The following is a 13,250-nucleotide window of genomic DNA, read 5'->3' as shown; positions in this document are numbered from 1 at the left end:
CAGTAAACAAGGCCCAAGCAACAAAAATGTGACACCTCATGTGCATGTAAACATACTTTGTTCTTTACATTTTTATTCACCCTCTTTCCAAACCTCCCAGAAGAACAATGTACACAAAAATAAAATTTTATCACAATGAAAACAAAACCAGTGCAGAATAACAGTGGTCGCCATCAAGTCCATAACTACATTCAGAGCTTTCCTACGGAGAAACGTACAGCGGGTAACAAAGTCATGTGACAGGTTGTTTTTATTTTTTCTTTTCTCCTCCAAATGATGACACAACAGCTGTCAGCTTTAGTGTTACACAACGTTGAGTCTTGAAGGTGAACAGATCAGATGTCAAAATACGAGCCGGTGTGTCTGATAGTGTAATCATCGCTTTCTAAATGTGGGTTATTGGGAAGAGCGAGAGTCCAAACCCACATCGTTTAGTGCTTTGGTTGAGAGATGAACATGAAGGCTGAACGACAACAAGAGACTGATTTTAACTAGAATTTGCAGATTGGTGACAATGATTGACAGAAGGCAGTGGCGGTGGACACTGACAAGGGCCTGCCCGGGGAAAACACAGATCAGCTGATGGGACAGAGAAAAATATTTACATCCACTGTATACAACTTCATATAAATACATTTTAAGTATAAATTAGAAAAATAAAACAAAAAAGCTAATGTGGTAAAATCATCTTCTGCTACTCTCATTTTAAAATGCCAGTCTGATTATTAACCCTCTTAATATTTGGTGAAACAGATCAAAAAGGCACAGCAATAATTAGAGCAATTTATCCCTGCAAATTTCTATTAACCACAACACTAAATTCCCATTGCAACAGACATTAAAATATAAATTAACTTTTTTTTTTGAATGTTACCAATAAATGCAATTCCAACAAATATTCTCACTCAAGCAGCATCTAAACTAAAGTCACCAGTTTACTTAAATAAATTAAGGCTATACGGGGGTCCGTTGTCAAGAAGGGCACCCTGATTTAAAAAAAAATAAAACAAAATTTTCAACTGGACATTTTCTGACAGCACACCTCTAAACAGTGCACCTTTAGCACATTTAAATACATTTCTGGAAACGAAGCTTGAGCAAACTGAGAAGCAGCAACAGCTGCAGCATTAAGGTGGGAACGGATCTGGTTCTGCACAGATTGAACAGGAACTAAATAAAGCTTACTAGCACATCTAGAGTTGCATAAAACAGACCATTAGTGGAACTTACTTGTATGAATGGCAGATAAAACTGTGTCAAACAATAAGCTGCTGTTGTAGATGTAATTCTGTTGGATGGAGACCGCATATCAACGGATTCACTTATTGAATTAACTCCAGTAGAAATTAAAAAAAGAAAAAGAAGAAAAAGGCAGCTGTGCTGTCAGGATCCAACACTTATTTTTTGCAGAGTCCAGAAGCTTTGAGCTTTGACATGAGGTTCAACGGACTGGCACCAAATACGCTAACAGTATTTGAAAATCAACATTTAAATTAGAAAACCAGCTGTAAAGAATAGAAAAAAGGGGAAGAACTAATTACTGGTTCCACTTCTATGAACGTGAGAATTTGACCTTGTTTTTTGCCCTCGTGACCCGTGAATACACGAGTCTTATAGGCGCGGCTGTTATCTTTGTACAGAGGTGGAGTAGCAGTTTCCCATCTTCAGGCTTTATTAAGCTAACCGACTCCAGGCCAGTTGCATTTTTGGAGAGTATGTACAACAAACTGAGCTAAAAAAGAGAGTGTTTTTAAAACATTAACTATCACTTTAATTTGTAGTGTGCATTGGTTGTAAATGAGTCTGTTAATGTGATTTTGTGCTGCAGTGTTCTGACTGCTCCTACAAGTATACTCTCCTATGTTTAAGGTTTTAAACCTCCCTCCACAGCTCGGTATGTACAAGCAGCTGAGCCGCCTGGCCGGCTACACGTACACCAGGTCTCGGCCCTGCGTGGCCGAGCCGCCGCCGGCCTCCTGCGCCGCGCCCTCCGAGTCTGCCTCGTCTTCATTGTACTCCTCGTACTCGATGGGTTTGGGGCAGCTGTACGGGTGGCCGTTGTCGTCGAAGAAGCGCCTGAAGGTGAACTCGTAGAAGGCGTGCTCGGGGTGCTTCCCGTTGCGGAACCAGCCGTTCAGCGTGTCGTTGAGGTTGTTCTCGCTGTCGCTGCTGCGCAGTTTGTCCGGATCCACGGGGTCGAAGTTGGAGGTGTCTGTGGAGTGGGCGATGGTGGGGATGTACGGCGCCACCTGCTGCCTCAGGTCGCTGGAGAAGTCGATGCTCATGAAGAAAGCGTGGGCTTTGATTTCGTCGGCGCCGTTCTTACCGACGCGGTCCTCGGGGCCGCGGCACAACTTGACGATGAGATCCGACGCCTCGGGGCTGAGTTTGGCTGGCGGGGGGATCTGCAGCGTGTTCTTCCAGTTTATTACCTTTGTAAGACAAGAGCAGCATGAAGAAAAGAAAGATCTCTGTGTGGATACCTAACATTTCACGGCAGGAGCTTCACATACCTTCATCTGCGTTTCCAGAGGCGTGCTTGCAAAGAAAGGAGGCTGTCCAACCACCATCTCATACAGGATGACACCGACACTCCACCAGTCACACAGCTGGGTGTATCCTAAATAAAACCAACATTCATTACTCACAAAGACGCAGAAGATATGTAAGGGATAATGCCCTTTGAGGTGTACATTATCAGAAATATATGGACGACATGGGGGCGTGAACCGGCGAAGTCCATATATTTATGATAATGTACACAAGGAAGGGCATTATCCCGCTTATACCACGGTCACTTACCGAAAAACATAAATATTAAATCAGTTATTCATGCTTTAATGTGTTTTCAGTTGAAATCATTAGTTTTATAACAAGCCACAGCTGAGTGGACTATTTAATCTCTCGTCTGCAGCCGTTGGAACCTGGTAAATTACAAAGTTTTTTAACAAGCAATAACTCATTTTCCTTTGTAACACCTGAGGGTCTGACTAATACCTGGAACAATCACTACCGTCCCATAAGGTCCTGATGCAATGGACACAGTGTTGACTTCTCCAGTAACGAGGACGGACCTGAGATACGACTTAGCAACGGGGGATATTCTAGTCCGCTCAGCTCCGCTCGGCTATTTTCTTTTCTCTCCTCTTCTGCATCCCAGTCATCAAAATTGTTAAATTCCCCAAATAAATTTAAATAAATGACAAAATCACTCATGTCGTCGTCCTGCGGTAGCCGTCTCTTTTTCTCTGAATCTCTGTTGCCGTGGTTACCACCTGGCAGTTGATCCAGCGCAATGATATTAAAGTTATCAGGCAATTTGACCAAACTTGTTTTCTAGGTGTCGGTTATAAGTTATAACCTACACCTGCCAGCCAATCAGAATCGAGTATTCACACAGACTGTGGTATAATAACCATTAATGTAAAAAGTAGTTTGCAGAGTATACATTTTTTGAAGAGGACTATCTATATGGAAAAAGGAAAATTATTTTAAAATCTGCTCCAAATACAGTAAAAGCTGCAAATACAGAAGGATGGATATTCATGTTAACCCCATTTGCTCAGATTCCTGCTCAAATCCTCCTTATGCCAACAGACAAACCTGAAACTCTGGCCCACCTGTTCTGAGCAGCACTTCTGGTGCGATGTAGTTGGGCGTTCCCACCAGGGAGTGGGCCAGACAGCGCTGGTGCTGCCGGGCTTTTCTCCTCTCCAGCGGCTTCAGCCGGTCTGTACAGCGACAGTTGGCCGCATCTTCCCATTCCTTACTGAAGTCCATGCTGTCCTGCCTCACGTGGTCCCCTGCAGACACGCACAACAAAACACATTACAGGATTCATTTGACTGTCCAGGGGGTTGGATGTCTGAGAACTATTAATGTGGTTGCTCCACAGGCAGCTTTTATATGTATTTTCAGTAACTGTACTGTAGCTTTTACTGTGGATTGATACAGATGATCTGGTTGATCTTGTCTCTAAACCTTTTCCTTGAAGACATAAAATATGCTGAGAGAAAAAAGAAAACTAAGCGCTTTTAAAAAAAAAATCCCATTTGTAACATTTGTGCATCCGACCTAGAAACCTATGACAATGAAACGAAAGTGATGCAACAGTTTCTTGGCAGACAAATCCAACCCTGCCTAGCGACTCCTCGCATATTGAACTGCTAAGAGAGAATTAGGAGAGAATATTTATGCAAGTTTGTTGAACTAAATAATGTTGGAGGAAGACAAAATAAATAATAAAGTGCATCACAACTACAGGTTGCCAACAAGAAATAGTCACTTCAGTAAAGATAACATTTTCTTAACCAACTATGGTTTTACATATAACTGCTAAGAAAAGGGTTTTTGCTTTTGCTTGAGCCATTCAGATGTAATTCAACATTTATGAGATCAGGTCTGCTGCAACATTTCAATTCCTGATGCCATTTTATAGTCAGGGTTCATACACATTTTAACCAACACATTTCCATGAATTTCCCATGACTTGGCAAGTTTCCATGACTATACATGACCTCTAAAACATCAATGTATGAATGAAATATAGGAATAAAACTATGTAAAAAGTCACCACAGTGGAGATCTAATGACAATTATGGTTTTATACAAAATAAACATTTGTTTAAACTAACACTGATATACCAGCACTATGTTGTAGTATATGTTGTATAGTAATCTAATATAACTGTAATAATAACCGATCTGCATGATGTGCAAGATGCCAGACACGTCACGCGTGAGAACGCACGAGACTTTTCTATACTAAATATTTATTGATCAATTTTAAATCTACCATATAGGCTGTTATTACTAAATGTTATCATTAAGTGAGAAAAATAAATTCCATGACTTTTCCAAAACTTTTAGGGCGAACTTATGTTTCCAAAACTTTTCCAGGCCTTGAAAATTACATTTTCAAATTCCATGACTTTAACGTATGAATCCTGTATAGTACAATTATTCATTATTAAACAGAGGAATGGACCAACAATGAAGCCTGAGTGTGTAGAGCTGATATGCATGAGAAGCATTAAAACACTGGTGCATTTCAGGCCGGCGAACTTTACGTTACTTCAGCATTACCGTCTGCACTGCAGTGTTTAAACAACCAATGCTGGGTTCAGTGATGAGATCATGGCTAAATAGTAAAGGAGGTTTAAGTAAAAGGAATAAAAACACTGGTATGTTTCCATCACTTGGCTCTGTGTTGGTGAGGATTTGCTTTGCTGAGCAGCTGAATGAGGTCTCAGACTGAACACACGCAGCAGAGCTGCAGAGCTGCACATGACGCATGTCCACCAATGCCCCAAACCATGTCATGTGGCGTCCTGGTCCTGCGCATGCTCTCGATGCCAGACGTCCAACATTTAGTAGGATTTAACATGAACGTCACCTATGAAACGGATAATTACTTTTAATACTTAAATTAATGTTTATACAACAGCATGGCCAGGACAGAATTGTTCTGAGCAGCATTAAGACACTGGTTTGAAGTTCAAGGTTGATACACATACACAAACTTGATTTCTAGACAGAGGAAAATAAATAAATAAAATCTCCCACGTAATGCACCTCCAGGTAATGTCTTTTTTGCTTCTGTTTCTGTGATGAGAGGATTCTTGACATCAGTAATCAATATTGCCTGAGCAGTGAGGAGGAAATGAGAAGGAGGGCACGGACACGTGACCAGCAAGGGCCAATATACATAATGGGGCTGTTTTGTTTTGCACCATAGTAGCTCAAGACTATGAACTGTGTCCCATCTTTTACTGTAGTAAAAAATAAGGATATTGGTCTCGGTGAGTATTTGCATCTATCTGTTGCCATGTAAGTTTTTCTTCAAAACTGAATTCCAATTCTTTTTTATTGTTTTAAAATCCAGAACAGGACATTTCTCCACGCGGTGGAAATTCTTGCTTTGAGTCCCATGAGGCAGAAGCACAAGTTAGACTCGTTAGACTGAGCTGACCATCAGAGTTACTGTTATATTACCAATATCGCTTTATTTTAGCCTGGAAAATCCAACAGGGAAAACCGTGACACGATCAAGGCTGCACCAGAAAAAATGATGGACAAACCTGTAAACCTGTCCTGGATGATCAGCCTCTATTGGCGTTTGAAAATGTTTAAATTTTACTGCGTAACTAAATATCTGGATATGTGGTAAAATTTCTCAGGTAATGCAGCTCTGACTGGTCTTTGTTTGATACATAATTCATAGATAGAATATTTCCTTTTCCCCTTTTTTTCTTCAAAAAGTTTAATTTCTTATTTAAACTACCGTAATAAGACCAGAATTGGCCGATACCCAAAGCCCAGGTATTGGAAAGAAAACATTGGTTTTGTAATAGCTCTGCCCTAATCATTAACTATAATTTTCTATTAGCCAATTTTATTTGGTATTTTATTCTATATTCTGTTGAGTACAGCACAGTTAACATTATGAATGGATTGTCAGAAAATGAAAGTGGATACCCACCACTCTGGTAATACTTGGAGTCGTGCGTCCAGCGGAAACCGGTGCAGAGACCAAAGTCCGTCAGCTTTATGTGTCCATCGCGATCTATGAGGATGTTGTCAGGCTTGATGTCTCTGTGGATGAAGCCCATTTTGTGGACACTCTCCACAGCACAGGTGAGCTCTGCGATGTAAAACTGGGCCAGCTCTTCCTTAAAAATACCCAGTCGAATGAGGAGACTCATCATATCCCCTCCAGGAATGTACTCCATGACAAAGTACAAGTTGTCTTTGTCTTGGAAAGAGTAGTAGAGCCGCACCACCCACTCGTTGTCGGCCTCGGCGAGGATGTCTCTCTCGGCCTTCACGTGAGCCACCTGGTTTCTCAGGAGCACGTCCTTCTTGCGGAGCGTCTTCATGGCGTACAGAGCTCCCGTGTCCTCTTTTCTTGCCAAGCACACCTCACCGAAGGCTCCTATACCCAGCGTCTTGATTCGTTTGAACATGGACTTATCCATCTTTGCACGCTTTAACCGAATGTAGTTGGATTCCTTCTGGCAGAGCATCATTCGCATCTGCTCTTGGGCTTCTGAAGACAAACCCACCTTGGAAAACAGAAAAAGCAAAAACCAAATCATACACAACAGAAAGCCAAAACTAATAACTGTACACTTGAGTTTAGGTTAGATATAAATGAACATACAGGAACCAAATGAAGACACCAATGGAAATTCAACAAACCACTCCAAAATTCATTTAGAAAGGAACTCTGACATCTGAAGCGTTAATCATTTTATTTCAAAAAGAAAATGCTGAAGCGGTGTCACAGAAAGTGAGATGGAAGTCATGAGGTGTCATGCATTTTTCTCAGCCACAGAAGCAGGCATACTTTCATCTGATGCAGTACATTCAAAATTACAAACGCCCGACTCCTGACAAGACCTTACTTGAAAAACGAATGTGTGCAGGCTGTTTTATGTGACATGGCAGAAGATATCTTTACCTTTCAGATCAGCTGTTCATGACAGCGGAGAGAGAATGAAAGAGAAAGAAAAAAAGCTAAGAAAAAAATAAGAAACCATGAAAAAGATCAGAGATAATTGAGAACTGACAAGATAAGGCAGGAAAAAGGTCAGAAAAATAGTTAAGAGTGAAAAATATTAATGTAGAACTGGTTAGAGGAGGATTTCACTCATATACTCACCCTCTGCATTTCGCACTCCAGCTGCTTTCTCCTTCGAATCCTCGTCTGATGGTTCTTGAGAATATTTTCTACATGTTGCTCCATGAAAAACTTAAAGGCCTGAGGAGAATACAAAGGAAGTCTTCCAGACTCCCCCCTAGGCTCTTCATCTTTCTTGTTACGGCGGACAGGAACGGGCGATGTGGTGATTTGCTTCCTCTCCTTCTCCGTTCCTGCGGTGCTTTCAGGGCTCTCCGACACCTTCTCTCTGGAGTTGTCACTGCTGCTCTCTTCCTCAGCTAGTTCCTCTCTGCCAGCGAGCTTGTTGACACCTGCGTCGTAGGCCGGGGGGCCGGATGCAGCCTGCTGCTGGAGAAGGTGTTTAGGGTAGGGTGGAGGCGGGCCTTGGTAGCTGGGGGCTTCTGCTACTACAGGAATCTGAGGTGCAGGTTCTGGGTAGGCGGGTGCAGCTGGAGGAGATGTAACCTGCTGCATCCACGGAGGGTGTGTGGGAGCCACCGCGGTGTGCAGTTCGGGTTTCTGGACGCGCATGCTCTTCACCGGCTGCAGGATGGGAGCCTGCGTGATGGCCGTGACGGTGGTGGCGGAGGGCTGAGAGCTGGCCGGGTGAGCGGCTCTGCCGTTGAGCTGGTGGTTATTGAAAGAGTTTGAGCGCACCGGCATGTTGTGCTGCCATGAGGGGGACAAGTCTTGGTTAGTGCTGTTGCCGGAGGAAGACTGTGGCTGATTGGGGGCCAGAGCAGCCTGGGACCAGGACTGAGGACCCAGACTGTACATGTCAAGGTTGTGGCTGTTGCGGTTCGGTACCATCATGGACTGAGGGATGTTTCCACCGTTGACATAAGATGGGGAGGATGCAGGTGCTCCTGCCTGCTGGTCGGTGGGACTGTGACGGCTGCTCTGATTGACGGGGTAAGGAGGAGGGGGCTGTCTGGTCCCCCCCATGTAGTCCGACTGAGGGGAGCCGTTCTGAGTCCAGCCGGAGGGAAAGGTGAACTTATTCCCCCCAGAGTTTTGCATAATGATGGGCTGGTGGCTCACAGGTACTGGACTGATCCCACGCTGATTATGAGGAGCTGCCGTCGGGTACCCATCGGGCCAGGCTCCCTGTGGCACCGGAGAAATGCGAGGCGCAAGGTAATCCATATTCCCAGAGTAACGCTTGGTGGAAGGGTTGTTATCCCAGGAGGATGCAGGAGGCATGGCACCCCTGTTAGGAGGAGGCGTGACGCTGCGCATCTGAGGGGGCATTGGAGGGTTGACCCTCTGGCTGTTGGCAGGGTGACCCTGGGGGAATGCAGGCGGCGGTCCAGGGCTGTCCGAGCGATACATCATTCCGTCCACCATGAGAGGACCGTGTCGCGGTGCCAGAGACTCTTTAGATCCTTTCCAGCTCGGCCTCCTCAGCACAGGCTGCTGCATGTGAGAAACTCCTACAGACAAAAACAGTGAAAAAACAATCAGGTGGAAGAGCGAAGAGGCAGGAAAACAAGACAGTAAACTGAAGATGAAAAACTGTTATATCATATTATTATATTTTGTAAAACTCATGCATAACACTGTATGCTATATAAATCAGGAACATGTTCCTAATACCAAGTTAGTAATTTGGTATGCTATTCCAGTCTGTCATATGATAGATATGAAATAATTATGTTTTCATTTTGTAATGATAAATTAATAAAAAAAGATGAAAAATAAACAACAGTAATCAGAGCAAAAAGGCCATTAATACTAAACAGGAGCATCATTTTCTCCATGCATGTAGCATTATTGCCAATGTGAATGAGCCAAGAACATTTCAGTTTTAGTTAATCTTACAATAAAGTAGCACTAATTAACTTTTATTTTAATTCTTATCTCAAACCTCTATAGGTGTGGAGGTTAAGTTGTTTTAATGATGCTGTTGAAAATTTACTAATTTGCTCCATTTCTCAGCCAGTCTCTGATTTTGTGGTTTGTCATTACTTTCTTTAGTCTCTTATTCTTATTCTCTCGCCTGCGTCATGATGCCCGCTGTAGCTCTGTGAGCTACTTTTATTATTGTTGGTGTGTAACATGGTGCCATGAAGCAATAAGCAGATGTTGCAAGAGACAACTGGGACAGGAATCCTAAATTACTTGGGCTGGTTGATGCCAATACAAGAGAAAATAGAGGGGGAAAGGTCTAGGTGTCCCATTTATGTAAATAATTATTCCTTCTAATCAAATTCAAACTGATATTTTATCATAAAAAAGTATTTTGTAAGTGATAGAGACATTCATACTCTCCATCAGCTCATAGTGTCCTTTCTTCCAAGATGTTCAAAACATTTTTTGCTGCACGAAGGCTGAACGTACAGACCAAAAAACAGCCATGCATTCATGTGAGTGGACGTACCTTGAGCTTTCAGACCACTAGAGCTGGGGTTGCCACCCGTTATCTGCTCCCTCATTGAATCTTGGTAGTTCACCTTCACCATGTAGTCTGGAGCAACCCTCACACAGCGGCCGCCACTTTGCTAGAGAAGCACAAATAACAATTACTAAGTCCCAGCAATCTGTGGTTAATAAAAGTCTTATGACTTGTAAACAGATGCAAGAAATGATAATCTCTAATGATTAATTTAATGCACAAACAATCATGTAAACATTCAAGAGCCTAAGATGACAGCTTTTGTTCTTATTTGAATGAATGAATGCTTTATTTCCAACAAATCATATTATAATAATAAATATAATAATAACAACAACAATAGATAAATCAATACAAAATAAAATTAGGTTATATTCAATAATTCATTTGATTGTACCGGTAATAGGTTAAAAAAAACCCATGTTTTAAAACAAATAATACAGAATATCATCACAATTAAAATTAGATAGATTTTACCGAAAAGATAAAACTATTTTCCGTCCCTTTTTCTGTAAACGCAACTGCAACAAATACAGCGCACCTTCGTCCCAGGACCGAATGCGCTCATTGAGACGAATAGTGAACAAGACAACATTAGTCAGGATCAAACAGCTTTTAGTTGTCAATAGCGAGACTATTAATGCTTTGTTAGTTATACAAACCTGTCACTCCACACAGCATACCTGACATTTTCCAAATAATTCCAATCCAAACAAAGTGCACCAAGTGATTATCCTCAAGTACACAGGTATGAACAGAACGAGAGCCTGTCACAATTTCTCAAAGCATAAAAAGGAGAGAGAAAAACACTCATCTTACCTCTTCAAACACAGCACATTGGGGCTCCTGTAACATCTGCTTGTTAAGGTCCTGGGCTGAAGTGCTGGACTCATTGTTCGCTGAACCACTCACTTCAAAAGGTACCAGGGATTTGCGGATCTCCTGCAAGGCCTTGTGGTAGGGATGTTTGGGGTTACTGCTGCGTCCTTGTTGCCTTGAATCTTCAGGGAGCATTTTTCCTTGTCCACTAATGTCCACTTTGGGTGGATCAGAAGGTTTGGTCAAGTTGCGTAAACTATTGCGGATTTCCTGCAGCATTTGTTGGCTGTTGCCGCTGTAGTTGCTGGCAGGGAAGGTTTTGGGTCTCATCTGTCTGTGTCCTTCGGGTTTCTCCCCTCTCCTCATGTACGAGCATGTGTGATGACGACGGAGAGAATGAAGAATGTCACCAATCCAGGACTTTAAATTACAGCAAGGGTGTCTGATGTCTGCCCTCACACCTGCATGCTGCTGGGGGGAAATAGTCAAGGCCAATGTAAGATAAAACATCTATCCAGAATTCATGTAATGTCACCAAACTGGTTCAGCAAATGAAACTGAGACGAGACTAAACTACCATTAACACAGTAGAACACTCTTTTGTGCATATTAAAGTTTAAAGGATTTTGATTTCAAAGATTTATTAAAACAAATAAAAGAATGTCTCGGAGGAAGAAAAACAAGACTTTTCGATGAGATTTAGGGACTAAATTGTGGAATGATTTTTCCCACCTGGCAAAGAGTTCTTCCTCTTTGAAATGTTATAAAAGACGTTTGAAGGAACTTGACTGCTGTTTTGTAACTGTTTTCGTAATGTATTGTTGTACATGTATCCATTTTTATTATTTACTCATAGTGACATGATAATTTCTTCCATTAGTCTTATTTGCTCAGGAGTCAATACAAGTTGTAAAAACAATATCCCATGCACACTCACTTATTTTTTTTGTCTTATTCTTTATTATCATCTATATATTGCATTATTAGTTTGCCATCACTTTTGTGTAGTTATACTTTTTGTTTTTGTATGTTAATCTTGTGTTCTTTATAACATAAGACATTTTAATAACTTCGGTGGAGGCTTCAAATAAGCCCATTGCGTTTTTTTTTGCCTCTTCCTTCACCGTACAGGACTGTCTCAGAAAATTAGAATATTGTGAAGTTCTTTATTTTCTGTAATGCAATTAAAAAAAACAAAAATGTTATACATTCTGGATTCATTACAAATCAACTGAAATATTGCAAGCCTTTTATTATTTTAATATTGCCGATTATGGTTTACAGTTTAAGATTAAGATTCCCAGAATATTCAAATTTTTTGAGATAGGATATTTGAGTTTTCTTAAGCTGTAAGACATGATCAGCAATATTAAAATAATAAAAGGCTTGCAATATTTCAGTTGATTTGTAATGAATCCAGAATGTATGACATTTTTGCATTACAGAAAATAAAGGACTTTATCACAATATTCTAATTTTCTGAGACAGTCCTGCATAGTATTTATGTTTGATATTTTATACCTTTTAAACTGTGTAAAACAATAGTACTTGTAGCTGTTAGCTCTGTGCTAACAGCGCTGCACCACAGCAACTCTCCTGCCAGGCAGGTTCACTCTCAACATCACAAATACCTGTCATCGGCACAGAAAATACCCCAATTTCGTTAGCAACCCCTCGGTCGGAGTCCTGTCATCATTATAACCCCGATCTGTCCAGCTTTAACCGGCCCACCAGAGCCTGACCGGCCTGTTGACGGCTGGTCAACAACAGCTTAGCCTGCTAGCCTGCTAGCTCGGGACACAACTACTAACTACCAACCCGGTCAGAACCTACCCGAGTCTGGAGCGGCGGAGTTCTGGCTTTAACAACGAAATATGGTCGCTTGACCTTCCTCGGCACCAAGGACGTGGTTTTAGGTTAAATAAATGTCGCTGCTGCTGAATTCCTGGGATGTCTGAATGACAAGTGAAGCAGCTGGCAAGTTACACTCACAGCGACCGCACTGCCCTTCCGGCTCTGCTTCACAATAAAGCTCACCTTCCGGTTCTGCTGCTGCTTTCACAATAAAGGTCACTTAGCGCCATTTCTTATAATCCACATACAGGACTGTCTCAGAAAAATAGAATATTGTGATAAAGTCCTTTATTTTCTGTAATGCAAAAATGTCGAAATTCTGGATTCATTACAAATCAACTGAAATATTGCAAGCCTTTTATTATTTTGATATTGCTGATCATGGCTTACAGTTTAAGAAAACTCAAATATCCTATCTTAAAAAATTAGAATATTCTGGAATCTTAATCTTAAACTGTAAACCATAATCAGCAATATTAAAATAATAAAAGGCTTGCAATATTTCAGTTGATTTGTAAT

The 13,250-nt window shown here is 41.5% G+C and overlaps 1 protein-coding gene across 2 annotated transcripts; it reads right to left on the bottom strand.

Moving 5' to 3' along the window:
* Positions 1-37: 37 nt before the first annotated feature.
* On the bottom strand, positions 38-12,902 carry lats1 (large tumor suppressor kinase 1). Of its 2 annotated transcripts, none has more exons than XM_061707540.1 (8): positions 12,711-12,902; positions 10,878-11,348; positions 10,044-10,164; positions 7,664-9,096; positions 6,482-7,064; positions 3,621-3,803; positions 2,514-2,620; positions 38-2,432 (listed from the first exon to the last, which is right to left on the bottom strand). In XM_061707540.1, exons 2-8 carry the CDS (start codon positions 11,241-11,243, stop codon positions 1,926-1,928), a joined length of 3,300 nt encoding a protein of 1,099 aa, XP_061563524.1. In that variant the 5' UTR covers positions 11,244-11,348; positions 12,711-12,902; the 3' UTR covers positions 38-1,925. The 2 variants fall into 2 exon arrangements, with proteins under 2 accessions (XP_061563524.1, XP_061563525.1); XM_061707541.1 differs by having other exon boundaries at positions 10,878-11,345.
* Positions 12,903-13,250: the final 348 nt, after the last annotated feature.

Source organism: Cololabis saira, chromosome 18 (genome assembly GCF_033807715.1).
Source record: "Cololabis saira isolate AMF1-May2022 chromosome 18, fColSai1.1, whole genome shotgun sequence".
Classification (NCBI taxonomy): domain Eukaryota; kingdom Metazoa; phylum Chordata; class Actinopteri; order Beloniformes; family Belonidae; genus Cololabis; species Cololabis saira.
Note: the sequence above shows the minus strand (reverse complement) of the source record. Positions and strands in the feature narration are given on the sequence as shown.

Coding starts and splice junctions, on each gene's coding strand:
- lats1 (XM_061707540.1), bottom strand. CDS start 11,243: ATGAGGAGAGGGGAGAAACCCGAAGGACACAGACAGATGAGACCCAAA. Junction 3,804..6,481: donor CTCCAAGTATTACCAGAGTG/GTGGGTATCCAC, acceptor GCGTGTCTGCAG/GGGACCACGTGAGGCAGGAC. Junction 2,433..2,513: donor CTCTGGAAACGCAGATGAAG/GTATGTGAAGCT, acceptor TGTCTTACAAAG/GTAATAAACTGGAAGAACAC.